General features: G+C 36.7%; 1 protein-coding gene and 1 long non-coding RNA gene across 9 annotated transcripts in view; one reads left to right on the top strand and one right to left on the bottom strand.

Annotated features, from left to right (window-relative positions):
* SMARCAD1 (SNF2 related chromatin remodeling ATPase with DExD box 1) overlaps positions 1-9,838 on the bottom strand; it is a 78,511-nt gene extending 68,673 nt beyond the window's left edge. For 2 of the 6 annotated variants that reach the window (XM_078445874.1, XM_078445878.1), the window contains exons 1-2: positions 9,396-9,507; positions 8,873-9,114 (exon numbers count right to left, since the gene is read on the bottom strand). In XM_078445874.1, coding sequence (XP_078302000.1) covers positions 8,873-9,062 — 190 coding nt within the window. In that variant the 5' untranslated portion in view covers positions 9,063-9,114; positions 9,396-9,507. Of the gene's footprint in view, positions 1-8,872; positions 9,115-9,395; positions 9,508-9,730 lie in introns of those variants that run through there. The other 4 variants (XM_078445875.1, XM_078445876.2, XM_081795555.1 and 1 more) reach the window with 4 other exon arrangements.
* Positions 9,839-9,904: 66 nt separating this feature from the next.
* LOC144616157 (uncharacterized) overlaps positions 9,905-27,285 on the top strand; it is a 174,338-nt gene continuing 156,957 nt past the window's right edge. For all 3 annotated transcript variants that reach the window (XR_013555201.1, XR_013555202.1, XR_013555203.1), the window contains exons 1-2: positions 9,905-9,990; positions 10,188-10,312. This is a non-coding gene — a long non-coding RNA (uncharacterized LOC144616157). The remainder of the gene's footprint in view (positions 9,991-10,187; positions 10,313-27,285) is intronic.

The raw sequence follows: 27,285 nt of genomic DNA, 5'->3' as shown, positions 1-27,285 counted from the left end.
TGTTAATAAAAATACTGAAGCAAAATTTCACCTACTTAGAAATTTAAAAAAGAAAAAAAGCCACAGAAACCACTTCTTTGGACTTTCAGGTCAAAGAAGAAGAAAAAACAAAACAAAACAAAAAAAACACTTCAAAATCTATGACCTACTGTATACATACCTTAAAACCACAGAATTAAGATAATGTTGTAAACAAATATAGAATTAGAGAAATTGATTAATGGCCTGTTAAGATACAAATATACATGGGAATTTACACTATAATGATGTTTCATATATAAGAAGAAAGGTTTATCAATAAACTGTTCTGGGACAACAAACTAGTAAATGACAAATAATGAGCAAAGGAGAAAACAGTATCACCCATTCTTTGGTCCTGATAACAAAATAAATTCCAGATGAGATTTAAGATTAAAATAAAAATCAACACAAAACCCAACTCAGCAGTTTGGCTATCAACGCAGAACCTGATTCAAATTCATTAGTTTGGCTATCAAAACAAAACAACACAAGAAAGAAACAAGTACTAGCAAGGATGTGGAGAGACTAGAACCCTTGTGAACTGCTGGCAGAAAAGTAAAATGGTGCAAGCATTAATGGAAAACATGTGATGGCTTCTTATATGATCTATCAATTCCATTTCTGGGTATATACCCTAAAGAACTGAAAGCAGAGTCCCTAAGAGATAGTTACACACCCATTTCACAGAAGCATTAGTCACAATAACCTAAAGGTAAAAGCAACCCAAGTGTCCATCCACAAATGAATGGATAAACAAAATGTAGTATATACACACAATAGGGTATTTTTCAGTCTTGAAAAGGAAATTCTGATACATGCTACAACATAGGTGAACCTTAAAGACATTATGCAAAAGGAAATCAGCCACTCACAAAAAGACAAATTCTGTATAATTCCACTTTTATGAGGTATCTAGAGAAGTCAAATTCAGAGACAGAAAGTACAAGGGTGGCTGCCACAAGCTGGGGATAGGAGGGAAGTGTTTAATCGGAGGGAAGAGTTTTATGGGAAAAAGTTTCATTTCTGCAAGATGAAGAATTCTGAATTTAATTGGACAATAATGTGAACATACCTAACACTCCCGCAATATGTATTCTTAATAGCAAAAATGGTAAATTTTATGTTTATTTTACTACAATTAAAAATAAAAACACAGCTGTGCTGTATATATTATACGTGTGTGTGTGTGTGTGTATATACATATATATATATATTATTACAATAAAGGAATGCCTGTCTGATCAGGACTTATGCTCTAGATGCCATCAAAGAAATGAACAAATTGACCACATGAAAATGTAAAATTTCTCTATGGCAAACAACAAACAAGGAATCAAAAGAACAAAAGATTTTAAATTATCAGAAAAAGAGAAAAAGGAGCACAGAAAAAGTCCAAATGGCTAATATATTAATGAAAACATACTTAACTTTAAAATTAAGAATAAAAATAAAGCAATTTCATTGCCTATTAAACATTAAAAAGGTGTGCAATATTTTGGCTTAGTATGAAAAAGTAGACCTCTAAAAACCAAACTGTAGTCTGGTGCAAACTGGTAAAGCTTTGTAGGGCACCTTGGTGATTACTAAAATATTACTAATATTCACTCTAATCTGACAATTCCATTTCCAAGAATTTTTCTACAGGTTATACACAAGCTAAAATATCTGTGTAAAAGGATGGTCACTATAACATTCTTTTGATCACACACACACACACAAAAGAAAAAACCCAATCAACCAATGTCCATTAATAGGAGACTACATGAACTATAATACATCTATATAAGACATTCTGTAGTCATTAAAAAAAATTAAGGTATAGCATATAATATACACTGTACATATAGTAAAAACAAAAACCTGGAATATATACAGGCAGGGAAAAAAATGTGAAAGAACACCAAAACTAAGGGATTATAGAAGCTTCTTGTTACACAATATTGCATCTTTTTAAAATATACTTTATTTTGAAGGAAACAATAGCTAAGCATAGAATAAAATGGTAGAGAAAGGAAAGACAGATGAAAGCATACACTTAAAATGTACTTAAGATTTTTACTTAAGTATGAGTACTCATTGTACTTTCTTCTATCAGAACAATTCAGCACTAAGCCTTCTACAAAGTATTGCTTTTCAACACTTGCACACATTAAGAAACCAGAGCGACTATCCAAAGATATAGAGATGATTCACATTTTGGTGACACACACCTAAAAACCTTAGTATCACCTGGTTACAAAATCATGATGCTAAAATGATACACTCAGCTCCATTATTCAAAGGATCATACCTGTTTTACCATTTGCAGAGACTTCAGAGAACTTCTAAGCAAAGGAAGTGAAGTTAAAAAATGCTGATTTCTTGCAGCGCCTGGGTGGCTCAGCCAGTTAAGCATCTGACTCTTGGCTTTGACTCAGGTCATGATCTCACCATTTGTGAGATGGAGCCCTGTGTCGGGCTCTGTGCTGACAGCGCAGAGCCTGCTTGGGATATTCTCTCTCTCTCTCTCTCTCTCTCTCTCTCCCTGGCCCTCCCCTGCTCACTTGCTCTCTCTTTCTCTCTCAAAATAAATAAATAAACATTAAAAAAAAAAAAAAAAATTTTTTTAATGCTGATGTCTTACCCAAGGTCATACAACCTGTATGACACAGCAGTGCTCTCTGGAAATCTTTCTAATTAACGGGAATAATTTTAAATTTTTCTATTAAAAAGTTACTTTCAACATGACAACCACAGTGAAATGGCAATTATTTTAGGACACTGAATCTATTTCGCTAAGAAATTAGGCAAGCTTATACTAAAACATTCCTCCATTCCAACCTCAAAATAATTGATTAACCCATTTATTTTTACTTTATCACTTTTTCTCCCCAGATAAAATGTGTCTCTATTTCTGTGTGACATTAAACAGTCTAGCTGTGCTCCCGTTCCTATCCCTAGATGCCTGTCTTCAGATACCTCCCGTCCCTTCACCCTTTCCCTCTCCACTAGTTTCTTCCCCTTGGCCAACAAGTATCTCAGTCCAACAATCCTGAAACATCTTTTGACACTGCCTTCCTGTCAAGTTGTTTCTCTCCCTTCTTGAAAGACTAATCTTCACTTCCTTACCTTTCTACTGAAAGGGTTAAAGGTCTGTAAAAGGTTAACCGCAACGTTTAATTTCCAAGGAAAGTGGTCTCTATCAGTTCCCATCCAATTTGACTTTTCTACAGTATTTGATACTGTTCACTATACACAAAACTGGAAACTCACCTTTCTTTAGCTTTCAAGGTACTATCATTTTCTATGACTACTCTAGTTATCCTTTATACCTCCACTGGTTTCCCTTCATCTGTCCATCATTAAATGTTTTTTACTATACACTGTGCTTGGGGACATTTTTTAAATACTATAATGATGACCCCCAAAGTTGATTTCTCAGGTTCCAACCATCCCTGAGCTACAAACTCTGATGTTCAACTCTCTACTAGATCTCGCTTCTAAAATAGGAGAGCTGAGGGGCGCCTGGGTGGCTCAGTCGGTCAGGCGTCCAACTTCAGCTCACGTCATGATCTCGCGGTTTGTGGGTTCGGGCCCCGCATCGGGCTCTCTGCTGACAGCTTGGAGCCTGAAGCCTGCTTTGGATTCTCTGTCTCCCTCTCTCTGTACTCCTCCCCCACTCACACCTGTCTCTCTCTCAAAAATAAATAAACATTAAAAAAAATAAAATAGGAGAACTGAAACTCAACATGTTTTAGTATCTTTCTCCTAAATACACTAATTCAGTAGACTGTGCCAATCACCCAGCTGTTTAAGCAAGAAATATCTGAGTTATCTTTAAACTCTCCACATTTATTTAAACAACTTTAATGTTTATTTATTTAAGACAGAGAGAGAATCCCAAGCAGGCTCTGCACTGTCAGTGCAGAACCCAACGTGGGGCTCAAACTCATGGACCATAAGATCATGACCTTAACCATTATCAAGAATCTGACGCTTAACTGACTGAGCCACCCAGGTGCCCCTAAACTCTCCACATCTACTTGATCACCAAATACCATCAAATACTGAAATATAAAATTTCCCTAAAATGCCTCCTCTGTCCTACTGTCATTTTCCCATATTTAGACTTCAATTAATTCAACAGCTTTATCAATGGTCTTCTCATACTAAAATGCTCTATAGTGTATACCAAAAAAAGTCCATCCTTCCTGGCACAGCATAAAAAGGCCCCTCACAACCTAGCAGTTTACATTTCTATCTTTTCAGCTTCATCCATACAGCCCGAAACCTCCTCTTCCACAGATAATATAACCTTCCTATTCCCATAGACATACCACACTTCAAAGCAATATATATTTTCACCTCTTGTTCACCAAATAAGCCCTGATTCATTGTTTAGGGTCCAAAGTAATCTCTCTGTGACTCTTCCTGATCCTGCCCAGGAAGAATAGATGAGCATTTTTGAATTGGATTGCAATCCTACACTATTTAACATCTTCCCCTGTGAGTTATTACATTATACTATTTTAACTATGTAGGTATACATGTCCTTTTCTCCTCGTGCTCCTTGAGGATCAAACTTTGCTCATATTTTTATTCTTTATGCATAAAATATAAGCTCTTTCCTCTCTCATCTGCCATCATTTTATTCCCATGAAACCCACTGTGGTCTCAAAAAGGTCAAAGAAAAAGAGAGAAATAATGTGTAAGCAATAATCATTAATAACTCTGGACACAATAAAAGCAAAATAAACCTGGGAGGGAGAGGTGCCCACAAGTTAAGTGTATGTCATCTCATATCCAAAAGCTGGATTGGATCAAGGGAGCCTGTCCTGTATCAAAAGCAGTTTCAAGTGACCATGGCTGAAGAATGCCTGACAGCTATGGGACTGTTTCAAGATTATAAACAGGAGGAAGGATATTTTCAAATATTTGTACAATTACTAGTATCACCCCACTTATTCAATACTACTTCCTTCAACACATATTTATTAAGAGCCTACTATACAGCAGTCATTGCTCTGAACAATGGTGAACAAGTAAATAGACAAACTCTCTGCTCGCATGGATATCTTCTAATAAGGGAGACACAAATATATAGTCCATGTTAGGCAGTAATAAATACTATATAGAAAAATACAGTAGATACAGCTGGGGGGGAGGGGCTGGAGTTGCTACTTCAAAGACTGTGATGGGGAAGGCCTTCTAAAGGCAGTAAATATATCACTAAGCCCAAAATCATATGCAAATATCAGCAGGAAGGGTCTTGGAGGCAGAAGAAAGAGCAAATGGGAAGAAGGAAAGACTGCGCTGTGCCTGCCATATTTTTTAAAAGGTATGGCTGGGGGCACCTGAGTGGTTCAGTCGGTTAAGCGTCTGACTTGGGCTCGGGTCATGATCTCATGATCTCATGATCTCACGGTTCGTGAGTTCGAGCCCTACATCGGGCTCTGGGCTGACAGCTCAGAGCCTGGAGCCTGCTTCAGATTCTGTGTCTCCCTCTGTCTGCCCCTCCGCTGCTTGCACTCTGTCTCTCGCATTGTCTCAAGAATAAACATTAAAAAAATAAATAAATAAAATAAAAAAATAAAAAAGGTGTGGCTGTGACACAGTAACTCAGTGGTAGGAAATAAGATCTTAAGATTGGTAAAATTAAGAGTTAGCTGAAAGAGTCATTACAGGTAATTTTTACAATTCCCATCCTATTTATGAAATTAGATTTACAGGAATGCAAGCTGGTGCAGCCACTCTGGAAAACAGTATAGAGGGTCCTCAAAAAACTAAAAGTAGAACTACCCTACGACCCACCAAATGCACTACTAGGTATTTATCCAAGGGATACAGGTATGCTGTTTTGAAGAGGCACATTCACCCCAATGTTTATAGCAGCACTATCGACAATAGCCAAAGAATGGAAAGAGCCCAAACGTCCATCTATGGATGAATGGATAAAGATGTGGCGTGCGTGTGTGTGTGTGTGTGTGTGTGTGTGTGTGTGTGTGTATACATGCATACATACACACATAATGGAGTATTACTCAGCAATCAAAAAGAATGAAATTTTGCCATTTCCAACTACGTGGATGGAAATGGAGGGTATTATGCTAAGTGAAATTAGTCAGAGAAAGACAAATATCATATGACCTCACTCATATGAAGACTTAAAGATACAAAACAGATGAACATAACGGAAGGGAAATAAAAAATAATATAAAGACAGGGAGGGGGACAAAACATAAGAGACTCATAAATATGGAGAACAAACAGAAGGTTACAGGAGGGGGATGGGCTAAATGGGTAAGGGGCACTACTTACTACTCCTGAAATTATTGTTGCACTCACTATACGCTAACTAATTTGGATGTAAATTAAAAAATAAGTAGAATTAAAAATTTTTTAAAAATTAGATGATTTAGAACTGATTTAGACCCTAACGCTCCATTGTAAATAAGCAAATATAGCATTTGTCACACAATGATAGAATAAGAAGTTATCATACGGTGATAAAGGAAGTAAGGTCAAAATCCACATCCCAACCAATGAGTCCCTAATCTCCATTATCTAGTTAGGATTCTAAAAGAACTTCGGTACCTTGTCCTCTACTGGGACCCAAACTCCAACACTCGGTCAGCATTCCCCACCCCATGCTAAGTCGCCTCAGGTCTTGTCTGACATGATACATTGGGGGCAGGACATTTAATTATTATTTGAATTTTTAAAGGCATGCCCAATGGCTGAGGATGGGTCCCTTATACCTATTCTGATGTACAAAACTACCATTTTTTTCAATAACCTAAACTAAAATTATTGTTTAATCTCATTCCTCCTCCAGATTTGGTTGTAAAACTTTGCCCTTTCTTTGAAATATTTCGTATCTGTTCCTTCTCCCTTTCTATTATAATCAAGTTTAGATTAAAAGAGCTTCCTAAATGAATTCTCTCCCTTCAAAAAATGTACAGTACTCATGACTGCTAGACTGATTTTTCTTGACAAAACAACTTTCTTTTCATCATTTTACCCTTCTATCTAAGAGGGCTTTAATGGATCCCTAATAACTACAATGTAAAATTGAAACCTAACCTTTGTTTTTAAGATTCTTCCAAATTCACAGTACCACCTACAGTCATCTTTTCTTACCATTCTCAGAACAAACTTAATTTTTATATTTCCCAATGTCATGAAGACTACCCATGTGATTTGTAAAGGCAATCTCAGTTTGTAGGAAAAGTGTACACATAAGGGAAAAAAAAAATCCCAATAAAGGTGAATAAAATCTCCTTAAACAGAAAAGTAGACCAGCATCTTCTGATTGGAAGAGACAATTAAGAATTTCACATTAATATTGATAAAACATTCCACTGAGCTCCAGTTTACAAAGTGATTTTTATTCTATAGATGAAAAAATTGTTAATCTCAAATTGTAAGTAATTTGTCCAATGTCTAATTTAACTAAAATGAAGCAGCCGAAACTTCTAAGGATTCAAAATCCCATGCCTACACATTGGCCTTCCCAGCCCTCTCTAACTACATAGGAAACAGACTAATACATGTGTTGTTAAAATATTAAAGTACCTGGGTGTTTACATATTAACTAGAGCATGTTATGCAGAGTAGATATCTATTGAAAGAATGGACACAAGGACATCACTCCTGGGCTTCCGTGGTTCCCCCACAGAATTTGGACAAGTTCAGAGCCTTTCATACAAACGAAGCTTTTCAAAATGTGACTCCTCATTACCACGTAATTCAACCTACCAAATCATTCCACCATGTTCCAATTATACCCAAGTATTCTGAGTTGTGATTCAAATGGTAACTTGTAGGGAGTCTGCCATCACTGTTAAACAGAAGACTAGCAAACAAAATAAGATACCAACATTACAACCTATGTATTACCAATCTTGTCAGGGCCACATCAACATAAAAGCTGCTAGGGAAATACTGAGTTTTGCATTAAAAAAGGAATTACTAAAATAAACATTAAAATAAAACTTCTAATATTCCTTTCACCCTTCAAAAGAAACTGCATAATACAAACAATTAAAAGTTTATGCTCAGTAATTAGATTGCTTGGATTTGAGTTCCAGTGCTATCAACTTCCTAACAATTTAACTTCTCTGGGTCTCATTTCAACAAAATGTGGATAAAATCTTGCAGGACTGCTGTGCAAATTAAATGAGACTGCGTAGTACTCAGTATTATGCCTAAAATGTAAGAAGAGTTCAAATATATTCTAATTGTTAATTGTTCAAAGAACATAGATTAAAATGGAAATGCTAATTTTTGGCTTCCTCTCAAATCGTGTTATTGTCTGTGACAACCAGCTTAAGAAGTTAAAAATGGTTCATTCACCTTGAACAATACCAATTATTCATCTGCACCCTGGGGAATCTCCAGAAGTCCAGTGGTGGCAAAATCTGAATGAGATCTGCCCTTCATTTGTTCAGAGGTGGTCTTCACGCACCTTGAGTAAAGTCTGGTTCATACTAAGTGAGCAATTATTTTTTGGAAAATACCGGAATTAATATAAACGCCTGGCCAAATAGCAGACTGAGTCTACATCATAGGACTGAATCACCTAGTTTCTCTTCCAGCAGCAACTATTCTGACCTAAGGATGACCTAAATTCAGATATCAACTTCCATCACTGGGCCACATTCCAAGAACTCATATAAAACTGAAGAAGCTATGGATGCTCAGTTGATGGTACAATGGTGCCTATGGCAGCCCCAAAGCCGTATTTAAAGGCGCAAGGTGGAAAACAATGTATTAGTACATACAACATCAAGAATAAATATTAGAATCTCTTCTGCTTTTCATCTTCTAAATACCTCTTGATGCTACATCAATTTGCAACATTGTAACTCACCTGTTTTTTCAGTTATATCTGAATCAGGTGTGCCTGCCCTGCTAACCTCCCCTTCAGCATTCTCTTCTTCAGCACTAAGAGAAATTGGTGAAGAAGGGCCAGGCTGGGAGGGTTGGGGGGTTGCTTCGGGCACTTCCTCAATCTTACTCCTTTTCTCAAAGCGAAAACGGTCCAAGTTGAAAAGATTCATATTGGCAGAAACCACCACCACCCTGTGGAATTAAGAGCTTTAAATGAACTATCTGCAGGAAAAAAATAAAAAGAGAAAAAGAGGCCATGAAAACAATATAAAATATACAAAGCCTTAGCAGTTCATTCCCAAGGCAATTAAGAGCACACAAACATGCCAGTGGCACAGGATGACTATTATGGCTGCGCCTCATTGTTAGGCCACAATGATCAGAAGGTGAACAGGGATATCTTTTTAAAATTTTCCATTTCTGTCTCTACTCCCCTTCTTCGCCCCCCTCCCCGCCCCGCCTTCCTCAAACCACACGCTGACCCTCGTGCAACCTCCTCTTACCCCAGCACGCGCAGGCACGTTCCCCACTCTAACCCCCCTGCGGGCCGCGCCCCCGCCCACAGTGAGAGGCTCCCTGCACTACGGTGCTCCCTGCCTCGAGAAAGGACGTGCCAGGGCCCGCGCCTCGATACTGCGGGGACACAAAGGGGCCAAAGAAGGGGAGCGGCGGAGGCCGTGCTGGCGGGCACCCGCCCGGAAGTTGACGCGGCGCGATCCCAGCTGAGAGGAAGCTGATAGGATCAAGAAAACACAGGGAGGGTTCAGAGCTGGAGAGTGTGCTGCAGCATCTCTTTTAATGATCACCCAATCGCCCTCTTTCTTTCTTTAGTACTTACAGTCTTGCAGGCTCGATGCGATGTAACAAAGGTTGAAAGAAAAAATAATTCCTGGCGTGGGGCGACGGTAGCCGGGCCGGGACCTTCCAAAACAGCACGGAGAGACCAAAGGAGCGCGCGGTGATGACGCAACACGCAGCTTAGGCTTTTTTTTCTTCCCCAGCGACGCGCGAGCGGAAGATGTCTAGGCGCGCGCTGTTGCCATGGTAATTCGTACCCGCCTCTACGCTTGTGAGCTCGTTTATGGCCTCTTTCTCCAGGTTAGCTAGAGAGTTATTAAATGAAACAGTAATAAATTGCGCAATGGCAATAAGTAACATAGTAATAATATAGTATTTTATATATTATGTATAATGTGTTGTATAATTTATACATAGTATAATGTTGATATTGTGCTAGATATTTTTACGTGAATAATCAACCCTTACATGAAGCCTTTTTTTTTATACAAAAAAAGGAAACTGAGGCCTGCAGACGTTAAATAATAAGAAGTAAAAAGCCGGGTATGTTGAACTTCAGAGCATATGAACTGCCTCCCCACTGTTCGCTGGATTGTTCTTAGAGTGGAATATGACCGTTCATGTATGTTGACCGAAATATTACCTTTAGAATATTTACTCTTTTTGTTCTAGCATTTGGCTAAATAGGCAGTTTCCTGTGTTTTAATTTGATCCTCTGGTTGACATTTCCCTTAAAAAGAAATTACTACAAAACATTCTGCCAAATACACTGGCCATTGTAATCCTAAATTGGCATTCTACTTTATAAACCAGTGTTTTGAATTGTATAATTATAACATGAACCCACAGGTTTATCAAATGCAGGCACACTTATAAAATCAACTGTCTTGACCCATAAAATTCAGAATCAAAGCCTGAACAATTAAGATTTCATTATACCTATTTTTGATGTGCCATGAAATGCACCAACTTAGTGCATGCATGGTAACTGATGTGATCAAGGGATGTAACAACTTATACATAGTAAATGATTTTTGGTGGTAAGGAATATTTGCTGTAAGATCTACTCTCAGCAACTTCCAAATATGCAATAAAGTATTAACCATAGTCACCATTCAGTACATGTAATTTTAAAAAAGAATATTTGCTTTATATTCAGATAGATCTAACATTGAAAATGGATTCCACTAGCTGAATGACTTTAGGCAAATAATATATCACTTCTCTAACCCTTAGTTTCCTAATCCTATATATGTGATTGATGATTCTGTTGATTTCTTAAGGCAGTTTTCTACAGCACCCCTTGACATTTGTACAACTGGAGCAAGAGTGAAAATTGAGACCCACACATCATATGTCTAAATATTTAAACATAAATACAGTTAACAAAGTGTAAAAATAAAATACATCCTATTGCCCTATTTTGAAAATAACCTGGAAAGCCGGATTGAATTTAGAATTTCTGTTTTGGACAGCATGTGGATGATTCAAGAATTGGTTGGCATATATATCCTGCCTTCCCTGTATGATGTCCTCCCATTCATTTTGATACCATTAGGAGCCTGGTGCTCATGCATATGACACCCAGCTCAAATGCCCAGCTATAACTCCATCTAGTGTTGCCATATTTGTTTAAAAAAATGAAGGCTTTTTTGTTAAATTTGAATTTTAGATAAACAATACTTTTTAGTAAAAGTATGCCCCATTAAATATTTGGAACTTGCTTGTTCTAAAAACTTATTTGTTGTTTGTTTGAAATTCAAATTTAACAAGATATCCTGTATTTTCTTTGGCAAACCTATTCCTGCCCTACTGCTTCATCACCTTTTGGGCCTAGAAGCCTTTTTGCTTCATGTTGGATCTAAGAATATAGATACTGGAAGTATCTGTTGACCCTCAGCAGGAAAGACCTGGGTAAAAGTCACTGCTAGCCTTCTTGAAGCTGTGTAAGCAGAGACCTCAGGGACCACCTACTCAAAAGCAATCTCTAAAATTGAAGGCATAGGTTTTGGTCCCACTGATTCCTTGCTCTTTGGGGTTGGGCATAGCAGGAAAAAAGCCAGAATTGAGTTCTGTAAAGCAGTAGGTCCAGTAGAGGGAACACTCTTGCCCAATTCTTTTTTTTTTTTTTTTAATTTTTTAACATTTATTTATTTTTGAGAGAATGTGTGTGGAGGAGGGGCAGAGAGAGAGGGAGACAGAATCTGAAGCAGGCTTCAGGGTCTGAGCCGTCAGCACAGAGCCTGATGCTGGGCTCTACCTGTGAACTATGAGATCGTGACTTGAGCTGAAGTTGGATGCTTAACTGACTGAGCCACCCAGGCCCCCCACTCTTGCCCATTTCTAAGGGTGGGATTGTTCTATAGCATTCACTGACCTGGGAGACTTGGAATTTTCCATGATAGGGATTTTGCTTGATTGTGGATTAAAAGGTTAAGGGAATATATAACAAATAACACAGACTGGATGGCCTCTACAACAGAATTTTTTTTTTCTCAAAAACTCTGAAGGCTGGAAGTCTGATATCAAGATGTTGGCAGGATTGGCTTCTTCTGCTTTATCCCTCTTTCTTTGGGCATTTTTCCCCTGTGTCTTTAAATGGTCTCCCCTCTGTGCTTGTGACTAATTTTCATAATTTAATTAAATGACCACATTTTAACTTAATTACATCTTTAACAACCCTATGTCCAAGTGTAGTCACATTCTGAGATAATGGGAATTAGGACTTCAACATATAAATTTGGAGGGGGTATAATTCAGCCCATAACAGGAGGCAAAAGAGTGGAAGGATTGCTATATGAACCTAAAATCTTCTAAAATTATAGCAGTAATTGGGGCTAAAAACCAGTCCTCTGACTTTTCTTCCTTATGACCCTTAATATGGTCATTCTCCAAAATTCAGTCCTTGGTGTCCTGCTTGTCTCACTTTACTCTTTCCCAGAGTGGGCTGATTATAGTGGTAACTAAATATATTTGTCAAATCTTACTCAACTATATACTTAAAAAAATTTAATCTTGGGGTACCTGGGTGGCTCAGTCCATTAAGCATCCAACTTCAGCTTAGGTCATGATCTCACAGTTTGTAGGTTCAAGCCCTATGTCGGGCTCTGTGCTGATGGCTCAAAGCCTGGAGCCTGCTTTGGATTCTATGTCTCCCTCTCTCTCTGCACCCCCGCCCCCCACATTCTGTCTGGCTCTCTCTCAAAAGTAAATAGACATTAAAAAAAATTTTTTTTAAGGCTTAATCTTATTGTTTATAAGTTGTAACTCAATAAACTTAACACATTTTGTAAAAAGTGACTATCAACATTTAATTATTGATATGGAAGAAAATTTGAAAACCACCTTTCCCCCTAGAATGAAGAGGGAAAAGACAAAGAAGTGAAATCAATGAAATTTAAAGAAATAATAAACATAGGATCAGGGTACTGAGAAGCAAACTTTGATTAATTATGACCTGAGCTGAAACCAAGACTCAGATGCTCAACTGACTGAGCCACCCAGGTGCCTCCCCCACCCCCCTTTTTTTTGTCCAGAAAAGACAGTGTACAAAAGGGCAAAAAAAAGTCAGAACTTGTTCAATAAACTAAATGCCAGAAATTAATGATGACACAACTACAAAGATGGGGAGGGAAAATATTGTGGCTCAGTAATTGTTTAGATTATCTATATGCTGTTCATTGATGGATAAAAAAAAATTCAAAATTTAATTCCTTGAAAATATATCTTCCTTAAGCTGTTCCTAAAGACATAAATCCAGCTGACAGGGTCAAAAATGAGAATTTCAAGAAAGCAGAATTAATGGTGTAAAAGTATTCTGTTGAGACTAAACACGGTTAGGACTTAATAATTGTAAGTAGGGTATATTTGTCAACATTTTGTTGCATAACAACCACAAAATTTGAATTGCATAACTCATTAATCTTGATTAGCTAGTATGGTTCAAGTTCAGGCTACAATGCCTGTCTGCACATAGTACATGTTCAATAAATATGTGTTGAGTGAATGAATGATATTAATAACTATATAAAATGCCTTAAGCATACAGATAACCACAAAGAAATGTTAAAATAAGCTGAGTATCTTCAAAATGTTACATGTCATGGAAGAATGACATAAACCAGAGGTTTTTTCTTATTTTTTTTTTTTTTACTTTTTTTATGTAGGCTCTGCACCCACTGTGGAGTTTGAACTCACAACTCTGAGACCAAGAGTCACACGCTCTACCAATTTAGCCACCCAGGCACCCTTTAAACCAGAGTTAAAACAAACAAACAAAAAACTAGGAAAGAGGTAATGTAACTCAAGAAGGGAAGGAAAGTTATATGTATATATATATATATATATATATATATATATATGTATATATATATATATATATATTTTTTTTTTTTTTAATGAAGACTAAACTAGATGTGACACATAATGCCTAAAGAGAAATAGCAGGTGAAAGGGAAAAAAATAAAAAATAAAAGAGAGGTAAATAGATTTCAAGAGAAAATAATAAATATTGAAAATAAGCAAAGAAGATCCAACATAATTATAATAGGAATCACTACAGACAAAAACTAAAACAAAGATGTGGAAGAAATAACTAAAAGTTGTAATTCCAAAAGTATTTCCCAAAAATTAAAAAGATTTGAAACCGTATATTGGAAGAGCACATAAATACCTGTGGATATCAACCCAGATGGCAAATAGCAAGACATATTCTAATAAAATTTAGACTTAAAAATATTTTTTTTAATTCCTTAAACATTTAGACAAAAATAAGCAAGTGACCTATAAGGAAAGAAAATTATATTACCATCACAGTTTTAACAACAAGTCTTTATGCTGAAAGAAAATGGAACATTGTATCTAGGAAGCTCAAAGAAATAAAATGTGATCCAAAGATTTTATATTGGGCAAAAAGTGCTTTTAAAATATAAAGGCACAGGGGTGCCTGGGTGGCTCATTCAATTAAATGTCTGACTCCTGGTTTTGGCTCAGGTCATGATCTCACAGTTTGTGATTGAGCCCTGCATCAGGCCCTGCACATTGGGTTCTTCCAAGCACAGAGCCTACAAATGTATATATATGTGTATATATATATATATATATATATACACACATATATAGGCACAGATAAACTATTAACATCGTGCAGGAACTCTATGGGTGTTGTTCTCATGAGTACTCCTAAAGAATTTATTTGAAAGCCATCAAATATGTTTAAATCCATCAGTTCTTTTTGATTTTTTTTTTTAAACTGGTTATCTTTGGAGAATGAAAGGAAAAGATAATTCATTGTTATGAAAATTGACAAGTATAGGAAAAGAATCAAGTTTTTATATTGCCTTTACTCAGAAGGGTTCTGCTAGGTAATTAAATAACAGATGAGAGAGAGTGTTTCTTTATAAAAGTATTTCAACTAGTAAATGAGAAAGAAATGATAAAATTTGATCACTCAGCAAGCCTGGCCCAAATTCCTAACCTATAAAATCATAAGATACAGTAAAATGGGTATTATTTTATTTATTTTTTTATTAAAAAATGTTTAATGTTTATTTTTGAGAGAGACAGAGTTGTGAGTGGGGGAGGGGCAGAGAGAGAGGGAGACACAGAATCCAATCCAGGCTCCAGACTCTGAGCTGTCAGCACAGAGCCCCATGTGGGGCTCAAACTCAAGAACTGCAAAATCATGACCTGAGCCAAACTTGGATGCTTAACCAACTGAGCCACCAGGCGCCCCTAATTCACCTTTTAAGTTAAAATAAATATTTATGTAAGGCTGCTGTGATGCTTAATTTTATGTATCAATTTGACTGGGCTAAGTGATGCCCAGAGAGCTGGTAAACATTTTTGAGTGTGTCTCTGAGAGTGTTTTGGAAGAGTTTAGCATTTGAATTGGTAGACTGAGTAAAGAAGATTGCCTTCATCCGATGTGGGTAGATATTACATAATTCTTGAAGGGCCTGAATAGAAAAAAAGGTAGAAGAAGGGCAAATTCACTCCTTCTGCTTGACCTGGGACATCCATCTTCTCTTGCCTTTGAGCCTGTTTTCAGGCTTTCAGACTTGGGTCTTGGGCTTTTGAACTAAAGCACCAGCTTTCCTGGACCTCTAGCTCGGAGCAGGACTTCTCAGCTTCTAAAAGTGAATAAACCAATCCCTATAATGAATCTCTTTCTGTATATTTACATATATTGTACCAGTTCTGTTTCTCCATAGGCTCCAGACCAATATAGCTGCCAAAATCTTGTTAATTGCTTGTTAGCTTTGAAATAGGCTCAGTGAAAATGTTTTATAGAAGCCTCAAATTTCTTCATTAAATAGGAGGAAAGATTGTCAACATTTTATTTTTATTTCTTTTTGCTTTATATTTACCAAAATAAAACCAGGAAGCAATTCAAGGAAAGAGAAATCCTTCCAAATTCGAATTGAATAAGAAGCAAAACAAAATAATAAACAGCAACAGAGATTAAAAATAGGGTTTGCAAACCTGGATCCCTTCTTAACTTGATATCTTAAAATGTAAACCACACCTAGTTGGTAATGGAAACTTGTATAAACTAATCTTACCTCCACACATAAATATGAAATGGAAAATACAAGATACCAAGTCATAAAACTAAGTAGATCTTTCTTCTTTGGTAACAAGAAACTAAGACAAATATTACCAGTTTGTAAGTAAATACTTCTTTTCTCAAAATAATAATTCATAATTTGGCGAGGTAGAGGGGATGGTCATGAACCTCTTTTGAGACTCTGATTTTTAAGAAGCCATGGAATGCTTTAGAAAAACCTGCATATGCATGTTATGGATTGTACATAATTTCAGGAGGGTCATGTACCCCCTAGTGCTCTGTGCTCTTCATAGTGAGAAATTTTTTTTTTCACATTGATAAATTCTGACACAGAGGTCCTGAATCCTCATAACTGGTGGAATTAATGATGATTCCATCCCTATATGTGCCTTTTAAAAAAAGTTCTATTTAAATTCCAGTTAACATACTGTATAATATTAGTTTCAGGTTTACAATATAGTGATTCAACGCTTCCATACAATACCCCGTGTTCAACACAACAATTGCACACCCTAATCCCCATCACCTATTTAACCCATCCTGCCACCCACCTCCCCTCTGGTAACCATCAGTTTATTCTCTATAATTAAGAGTCTGTTTCTTGGTTTGTCTCTCTCTTTTTCTTCCCTTTGCTCACTTGTTTTGTTTCTTAAATTTTACATATGAATGAAATCATGTGGTATTTGTCTTTCTCTGACTGACTTACTTCACTTAGCATAATACCCTCTAGTTTGTCCATGTCATCACAGATGGCAAGATTTCATTCTTCTTTTTATGGCTGAGTAATATTCTGTTATATATATATATATACCACCTTTTATTTATCCATTCATTAGTCAATGCATAGTTGAGCTGTTTCCATAAGTTAGCTATCGTAGATAACGCTGTACAAACGTAGGCATGCACGTGTCCCTTCAAATCAGTATTTTTGTATTCTTTGGGTAAATACCTAGTAGTGAAATTTCTGGATCATAGGATAGTTCTATTTTTAACTTTTTGAGGAACCTCCATACTGTTTTCCAGAGTGGCTGTGCCAGTTTGCAATCCCACTAACAGTGTAAGAGGGTTTCTTTTTTTCCACATCCTGGCCAACACTTGTTGTTTCTTGCATTTTTTAAATTTTAGCCATCCTGACAGGTATGATGTGATATCTCATGGTTTTGATTTGCATATCCCTGATGATGAATGATGTTGAGCATTTTTTTTTTCATGCATCTGTTAGCCATATGGATGTCTTCTTTGGAAAAATTTCTATTCATGTCTTTTGCCCATTTTTGGCAATTCATTTTTTGAGTGTTGAATTTTATAGGTTCTTTATATATTGTGGATGCAAACTCTTTATCAGATATGTCATTTGCAAATATCTTCTATTCTATAGGTTGCCTTATAGTTTTGTTGATTGTTTCCTTTGCTGGGCAGAAGTTTTTTTTGAAGTTCCAATAGTTAATTTTGCTTTTGTTTCCCTTGCCTCAGAAGACATATCTAGAAGGAAGTTGTGATGGCCAGTGTCGAAGGGGTAACTGTTTGTGTTCTCTTCTAGGATTTTAATGATTTCATGCCTCCAATTAGGTTTTTAATCTATTTTGAATTTATTTTTGTGTATAGGGTAAGAATGTGGTCCAGTTTCATTCTCTGGCATGTTGCTGTCCAGTTTTCCCAACACCATTTGTTGAAGAGACTGACTTTTTCCCATTGGATATTCTTTCCTGCTTTGTCAAAGATTAATTGACCATATAGTTGTGGGTTGATTTCTGGGTGTTCTCTTCTGTTCCATTGATCTCTGTGTCTATTTTTGTACTAGTACCCGTACTGTGTTGATCACTACAACTTTGTAATATAAGTTGAAGTCCAGAATTGTGGTGCTTCCAGCTTTGCTTTTCTTTTTCAAGATTGCTTTGGCTATTCAGGGTCTTTTTTTTTTTAATTTCTTTTTAACATTTATTCATTTTTGAGAGACAGAGAGAGGCAGAGCATGAATGGGGGAGGAGCAGAGGGAGAGGGAGACACAGAATCTGAAGCAGGCTCCAGGCTCTGAGCTGTCAGCACAGAGACAGATACTGGGCTCAACTCACGGGCCGCAAGATCATGACCTGAGCTGAAGTTGGATGCCCAACCAACCCAGGTGCCCCTATTTGGGGTCTTTTGTGGTTTCATATAAATTTTAGGATTGTTTGTTCTGGCTCTGTGAAAAATACTGGTGGTATTTTGATAGGGATTGCACTAAATGTGTAGACTGCTTTGGGTAGTATAGACATTTTAACAATATTTGTTTTCTTAGTCCGTGAGCATGAAATGTTTTTCCATTTATTTGTGTCATCTTCAGTTTCTTTCATCAGTGTTTTATAGTTTTCAGAGCACAGGTCTTTTACTCTTTTTTTGGTTTATTTGTGGGTATCTTACAATTGGTGTAATTGTAAATGGGATTGATTCCTTAATTTCTCTTTCTTGTGCTTCATTATTGGTATACAGAAATGCAGCAGATTTCTGTATGCTGATTTTGTATCTCATGACTTCATTGAATTCATTTATCACTTCTAGTAGGTGTGTGTGTGTGTGTGTGTGTGTGTGTGTGTGTAGTCTTTCACATTTTCTATATAGAGTATCGTGTCATCTGCAAATAGTAAAAGTTTTGCTCCTTCCTTGCCAATTTGGACACCTTTTATTTCTTTGTGTTGTCTGATTGCTGTGGCTAGGACTTCCAGTATTATGTTAAATAACAGTGGTGAGAGTGTACATCCCTGTCTTGTCCTGACCATAGAGGAAAAGCTCTGTTTTTCCCCACTGAGGGTGATAGTAACTGCGGGTTTTTCATATATGGCATTTATTATGTTGAAATCCTTATAAACCAATTTAGGAGATTAAAAGTATTGAGCATGTTTCACCTTTTGATAATTACCTGCTATATGTTGATGACTAACATAATAAATTTTCTGGTAAAAGATGGGATTTAAATTCTATATAAAACACATAATGCTTGATTTTCAATAACTGCCCATTAAAGAGAAAACTTCATGTTGTATCTTTTCCTTATTTGATTTTTTTCATCCTAATTTTTTTTTCTCTTTTTATTTTTCTAGTTAAGTATGTCTTATAATTGTTAGGGCACTTTCAACTAGAAATTTGAGTTCACACAAACACACAAGACTTTACTTTTTTCTCCCTGTGTTCTTGCAATTCATTTTCCTCATGACACTGTGGGGTCATCATTTTGTCATTGTCTACACCCACAATGTCAGGATGGTATTTGATACTTTGAGTCATTCAGTTCACACATCTAGCCCAAACTTTACCACATCTGTACTTGTGGCATCTCATTTTTTTTTGCGGTAATAATGCTTGCCTTGAAATTAACCTTTTATATCTCCCATTCTGCAACTATCATTTTTTCACAATATATTTAACTCAAATTGTATCATTGTAATCAGTCATACACACACACACACACACACACACACACACACACACATATATATATATATATATATATATGTATTTTTTTTTTCTTGAAATGATTTTTACATGGGGTTCCTGGGTGGCTCAGTTGGGTATGTGTCTGACTTCAGCTCAGGTTATGATCTCACAGTTTGTGAGTTTGGACACAACTCTGACAGTTCAAAGCCTGGAGCTTGCTTTAGATTCTGTGTCTCTCTCTGTCCCTGCCCTCCCCCCCACTTGTGTTCTCTCTCTCTTTCTCTCTCTCTCTCACTGAAAAGTAAATAAATATTAAAAAAAAAAAAGAAATGGTCTTTACAAAGATTTTCCCAAAAAAGTTATTCCTTTCCTTCAGCCACTTCAAATTCTACAAACATTAAGTATAATTCACAATTCTTCTTACTGCCAGATCTACCTTAGTTAGTTGAAACACAATGTTCAGGATAAATTTCATTTTAACATTTTACATTATTGTGCAATATATGTGCAATATTTGTACAATATATCTGTGGACTATTCCTACTGAGTTATTTGATAATGTTATAAATGCTTTGCATTATACATGTCTATACTCCTGAAAGTACAAGCATTACTGAACCAAAGACATGGATTTCAAGAAATAGTCATGGATGATATATTTATAGTTGTCTGTAATGAGTAAAATGAATTCTTCATAAGAAAGCAATTTCAAAATTACAAGGTCATTATGAAATTAAAGACACCTGATCCCATCTCTTCTGTTGATTAGTGGTGGGATATTCTTTAAATTTCCTCATCTGTACAATAGGGAAAATAGTACTTGCACTAAAGGGTTTCTGTGCATTAAATTTGAAACAATTCATGCTTAGGGTAAGGCCTGACATATAGTTAATAGCAAGTAAATATTTATGATTTTTAAAAATTCATTTATTTATTTTGAAAGAGAGAGAGATGTGGGAGGTGCAGAGAGAGAGGGAGAGGGAGAGAATCCTAAGCAGGCTCTGTATGCTCAGCGCAGAACCTGATGTGGGCCTCAAACTCACAAACTGTGAGATCATGACCTGAGCCAAAACCCAAGAGTTGGCTGCTTAACCACCTGAGCCACCCAGGCACACCTATGATTTTTTTTTTTTTTTTTTTTGAGAGAGCACAGTAGGGGAGAAAGGTAGAAGGAGAGAGGGAGAGAAACTTAAGCATTCTCCATGCTCAGCATGGAGCCCGACATGGGGCTCAATCCCGTGGCCCTGTGATCATGAGCTGAGCCAAAAGCAAGAGTTGGGTACTCAACCAACTGAGCTACCCACGTCCTCTGATGTATGATTTTTAAAGTAAAATTCACCTTATTTAAGAGTTAGTCTCCCAGTAAGCAAATTATGTGAAAAAATCACTTTTAATTAAAATTACCATGGGATGCCTGGCTGGCTCAGTCAGAAAAGCATATGACTCTTGATCTCAGGGTCATGAGTTTGAGCCCCACATTAGGTGAGATTGCTTAAATAAATAAAACTTTAAAAAATTAAAAAAAAATTAAATTACACTTGTAAATTCAATAAATCAGTAGTAAGTTATAGAGTACATAGATTTATAGTAGTACATAACTCCTATTAATTTATTTAATTAATCATTATTGTGTGCCTAGCCTGTGCCAGGGACAATGAGAGATGATGGGAAACATAAGAATGGAAAGTCTGATATGATTCCAGTCCTCAGAGGGATAATGTCTGTCAGGGAGACAACTAATCATAAATTACAAAATAGTACAAATTATGCTATGATAGTGGAAGTATAGAATTCTAGAAGAGTTCTTAGGATTTTAGTAGAGGAAACCAAGGAGAAAGTGACAGCTGAGTCCTGAAGGAGGATTAGAAGTAAACACGTAAATGAGGTAAAATGATGACAAGGATAGAAGAGGCTGAAGTCCTATAGAGGCCATGTAAGGGAGTCTGTTTTTAATCTTCAGGGCAGAGGAAAGGATTAAAAGTTTTTAAGTAGTTATAGACTCTGGTATTATATAAACATTGAATTGGAGTGCAATATCACTAATGGTCTATCTTTAAAAAAGAATGACAGCTAATAAATTCAGAGAAATGATGAAATTGGAAAACCACCACTGTGCATCCTTAAAATAATAATTTAGAGAAGAATCATTAATTGATGATGGTACAATGAATGGGTGAAAGGATGACAAGGAACAGGATAATCACAAGATATTCAAGTTTTCATCCCAGAGATGATTTACTAATTAGAAAGCAAAATCTGTATCCTTACAATGGAGAGATATGGTGAGCTTGACATTGTGTGCCTCTTGATATAACACAATACTAAGTTGTTACAGGTTGAATTTTGTCTTCCCAAAATTCATATGTTGACATTCTAACCCCCAATATCTCAGAATGTGACTGTAATTGGAGATATGGCCTTTAAAGAAGTAATTAATATAAAATGAGATCACATCAATGGACCTTATCTAATACAACCCTTGTCCTTATAAGAAGTGGAGATGAGCACACAGATTCTCTGAGAGGAAAGACCATGTGAAGACAGAATGGATATATACAAGCCAAGAAGAGATGCCTGCAGAAGAAACTAACCTTGATGACACCTTGATCTTTGATGTCTAGCCTCCAGAATTGTTGTTTAAACAACCCAGATTAGTCCATCCAGGGGAGTTGGCAGAGTAGGAAGACACTAAACTCCCCTGTCCTATAATAGATACAACTAGATAACACTCTCATAAGTGTAAATAACCCAGAAAATGACCAAAAGATTGGCAGAACAAACTCCACAACTAAATGTAGAGAAGAGACCACACTGAAGAGGATAGGAAGGGCAGAGACATAGTCAGGAGCTAAACAGACAATGGGACTGTCTGCTGGAGGGAGGTACACTGGGGGTGTTGAGAGGAAAGAGAAACCCTCACATCAGGGAGCCCACATGGGGAAGATGAATCCCTATAACATTTGGCTTTGAAAAACAAAGGGGCCAGATTTTGTGAGTTCAAACAACCAGTGAGACTTAAAACCCAGAAGTTTAAAAATCATCAGGCTTGGCTCTGGGAGAGCAAGGAGGGCAAGAGAAAACTGAGTCCCTGCCCTTGTAGGGACAGCACAATTAAAAGCAGAGATACAGAGATAGCAAATGGAAGCAGGAGTTTGAAAAATGCTTGGGGAATACCAGAGGGAGATTTGTTTACTAATCTCAGAAGATGTGCTGGGGGGACAGAGATTAATGGGAGACTTGTCCAGGAACAAAGGAGCTGGAAGGTACCATTTCCCTTCTCCATGCTCCAGCATAAACACACATTCACCTGTGGGAACCAAAAAGATGCTAACACTACCTAACTTGCTTATACTGTGCAACCCACCCAATCCCCTCCCCACTTTCAAACCAGCCCCATGGCTGCTGGTACCCTCTTGCTGAGAACAGGCATGCAAACCTTACTAATGCTGAATGTCCTGCCCCTGAGCACTTTGCAGTTCTGTCCCCTCCAATGCCCCCATCCAGTACACCCTTGGCTGGATCCCATCCAAAATGGTACCACAAGTCTGGCAGTATGCAAACAGCTCTGAAAGAAGCTGGCACCACTTCAAAGTGATTCTCATCTCAAGTAGAAGGAAAGATAACCAAACATACCAGTCTCACTGTGCCCCAGCAGGGGGTGGGGCAGACAGCTGGTCTGACTGTAGGCTCCACCCACCAGTGAAAGCTTCTCCAGAGACAATACAGGGAAAGTGCCCTGTAGTTTGGTGGTATTGCATCTCTGGCAAATACCTGGTCTGACTTAACTCAAGCCCAAGTCAGCCCCAGACTGGTCCATTAATACTACAGGGACCAAATACAGCCCACAACAGGCCAAAGAAACCTACTGCAGATGACAGGACTCATGAAAAAAGTGGCCAAGACACAACAACAGGGTGCAGGAACACACATAGCAGACAATCCCTGAAGCCCCAGATTCTAGTGAACAGAGGACACTGCACTGCAAGGAACTATTGGACCTCTTCTTCATAAGTCTACTACTTTCAAGAGTAAGAGATATCGCTGACTTTCCTAACACACAGATGCAGGCAGAGAGAGTTAGACAAAATGCAGAGACAGAGGAATATGTCACAAATAAATGAATGGGGCAAAATCACAGCAAGAGACCTAAGTGAAACAGAGATAAGTAATATTCCTGGTAGAGAATTTAAAGTAATGATCATAAAGATACTCACTGGATTTGAAACAAGAGTGGAAGGACAACAAGACCTCTAACAAAGAGATAGAAAACATGAAAAAGAATCAATCAGAGATGTAGAACTCAATAAATGAAAATAAATATAACACTAGATAGAATAAGTAGTAGACTAGAGGAAGCAGAAGAATAGATCAATGACCTGGAGGACAGAGTAATAGAAAGCAATCAGGCTGAACAGGTGAGAGAGAGAGAGAGAGAGAGAGAGAGAGAGAGAGAGAGACAGAAGAGAGAATAACCTAAGGGAAGTCCATGACACCAGAGCATTATAGCATCCATGTTATAGGGATCTCAAGAGGATAAGAGGGATACCTGGGTGGTTCAGTCAGTTAAGTGTCTGACTTTTGATTTCAGCTCAGGTCATGATCTCACGGTTTGTGAGCTTGAGCCTTTCATCGGGGTCTACACTAACAGTGTGGAGCCTGCTTGGGATTCTCTGTCTCTGTCTCTCTCTCTCTCTGCTCCTCCCCCACTCACATGTGTGCTTTCTCCCTCTCAAAATAGATAAATAAATTTAAAAAAAAAGGAGAAGAGAAAGAAAAGGGGCAGAAAATGTATTTGAAGTAATAATAGCCAAAAACTTCCTGAATCTGGGGATAGAAACAAAACCAGACCTAGGAGGCAGAACGATCCCCCAACAAAATCAACTCAGAGACCCACACCAAGACATATAGTAATTAAAATGACAAAAAGTAGCGATAATAAGAGAATTTTAAGAGCAGCAAGGAAAAGAATACAGTTACACACCAGGGAACCCCTCCCCTACCTCATAAGGATATCAGCTGATTTTTCAATAGAAACTTTACAGGCCAGAAGGGAGTGGCACAATATATTCTGAGTGCTAAAAGGAAAAAAAAAAAAAAAATCAGCAGCCAAGAATACTCTATCCAGCAAGATTATCGTCCAAAATAGGGGGAGATATAAAGAGTTTCCCAGACAAACCAAAGTTAAAACAGTTCATGCCCACTAAGCCAGCCCTATAAGAAATGTTAAAGAAAGATTCTTTCAGTGGAAAGGAAAGGCCGTAAGTAAGAGTAAGAAAAGTAAGAAGCACAAAATCAGTAAAAATAAATATATCTGTAAAAATCAGTTAAGGAAGTTATAAAATAAAATATAAAATGGTTACACCATTTACCTAAAATGCTGGAGGGAGAGGAGTAAAGAATGGGTTCAAACTTATGCAACCATCAACTTAATATATACTGCTATATTAAGAAGATGTTACATACAAACTGAATGGTAACCACAAATCAAAAACCAGTAATAGATATGCAAAACATACAGAAAAGGAATCCAATTGTTATCACTAAAGAAAGTCCCCTAATTGTGAGAGAAGAGAGCAAGCGAGGAAAGGAACAGAGAATAACTACAAAACAACCATAAAACAAATAACATAATGGCAATGAGTATATACCTATCACTAATTACTTTGAATGTCAATGGACTAAATAATCAAGACATAGGGTGGCAGAACAGATGAAAAAAACAAGATCCATCTATATGCTGCCTAGAAGAAACTCATTTCAGACCTAATACTCATGCAGCTTGAAGTAAAGGCATGGAGCGGCATTTATCATGTAAATGGATATGAAAAGAAAGCTGGAGTAGCAGTATTTATATCAGACAAAATAGACTTTAAGACAAAGACTGTCACAAGAGACAAAGAAAGACACTATATAATCATAAAGGGCATAATCCAACAAGATGTTATAATAATTGTAAATATTTATACACCCAGCATGGAAGCACCCAAATACATTTAGCAGTTAACAATAAACATAAAGGAACTAATTGATAGTAATGCAATAGTAGGGAACTTTAACACCTCACTTACATCAGTGGACAGATCATCCGAACAGAAAATTAAAAAGGAAACCATGGCTTTGAATGACTCATTGGACCAGAAGGATTTAACAGATATATTCAGAACATTCCATCCTAAAACTGCAGAATACACATTCTTTTCAAGTGTACAATGGAACATTCCCCAGAATTGATTATGTATTAGGCCACAAAACAAGTCAACAAATTTAAAAATATCGAAGTCATTCCATGCATCTTTTGTGACCACAGTGCTATGAAACTAGCAATCAACTCCAAGAAAAAATCTGGAAAGAGTACCAATACATAGGGATTAAATAACATGCTACTAAACAATAAGAGCTCAAACAATAAATCAAAGAGCAAATAAAAAAAAAAAAAACATGGAGACAAATGAAAATGAAAACACAACAGTCCAAAATCTTTGAGATGAAGCAAAAGTGATTCTAAGGGGGAAGTGTATAGCAATATAGGCCTATCTCAAGAAGCAAGAAAACCTCAAACAACCTAACTTTCTACCTAAAGGAACTAAAAAAAAAAAAAAAAAGAACAAAACCCCAAACCAGTAGAAGGAAGGGGATAATAAATATTAGGGCAGAAGTAAATGAAATAGAAACTAAAAAAACAATAGAACCCATCAATGAAACCAGGAGTTGTTTCTTTGAAAAAAAATAAACAAAATTGATAAATCTTTAGCTCATCAAAAAAGAAAAAGAAGAAGAAGAAGAAGAAGAAGAAGAAGAAGTCGACGACGAAGAATCAAATAAACAAAATTGAAAATGAAAGAGGAGAAATAACAACTGACAGCCACAGAAATACAAAGGATTGTGAGAAAATATTATGAAAATTTATATGCCAAAAAAATTGACAACCTAGAAAAAAGGGATAAATTCCTAGAAACACATAACCTCCCAAAACTGAATCAGGAAGAAATAGAAAATTTGAGCAGACCAATTACCAGCAATGAAATTTAATCAGTAATCAAAAAACTACCAACAAACAAAAGTCCAGGACCAGATGGCTTCACAGGGGAATTCTACCAAATATTTAAAGAAGAGTTAATACTTATTCTTCTCAAACTTCCAGAAAATAGAAGAGGAAGGAAAACTTCCAAATTCATACAAGGCCATCATTACCTTGATAATAGAACCAGATAAAGACATACAAAAAAATAATAATAATTACAGGCCAATATCTCTGATGAATATAAATGCAAAAATATTCAATTAAATATTAGCAAACCAAATTCAACTATACATTAAAAAATCATTCACCACAATCAGGTAGGATTTATTCTAGGATGCAAGGATATTTCAATATTCATGAATCAATCAATATACATCACATCAATAAGAGAAATGATAAAAAACATATGATCATTCCATTAGATGCAGAAAAAGCATTTGACAAAGTACAACATCCATTCATGATAAAAACCCTCAACAAAGTAGGTTTAGAGGGAACATACCTCAACATAATAAGGGCCATATATGAAAAACCCACAGCTAATACCATACTCAGTGGTGAAACAGTGAGGTTTTTACTAAGGTCAGGAACAAGA

The sequence above is a fragment of the Panthera onca genome, chromosome B1, assembly GCF_046562875.1.
Source record: "Panthera onca isolate mPanOnc1 chromosome B1, mPanOnc1 haplotype 2, whole genome shotgun sequence".
Lineage (NCBI taxonomy): Eukaryota > Metazoa > Chordata > Mammalia > Carnivora > Felidae > Panthera > Panthera onca.
Note: the sequence above shows the minus strand (reverse complement) of the source record. Positions and strands in the feature narration are given on the sequence as shown.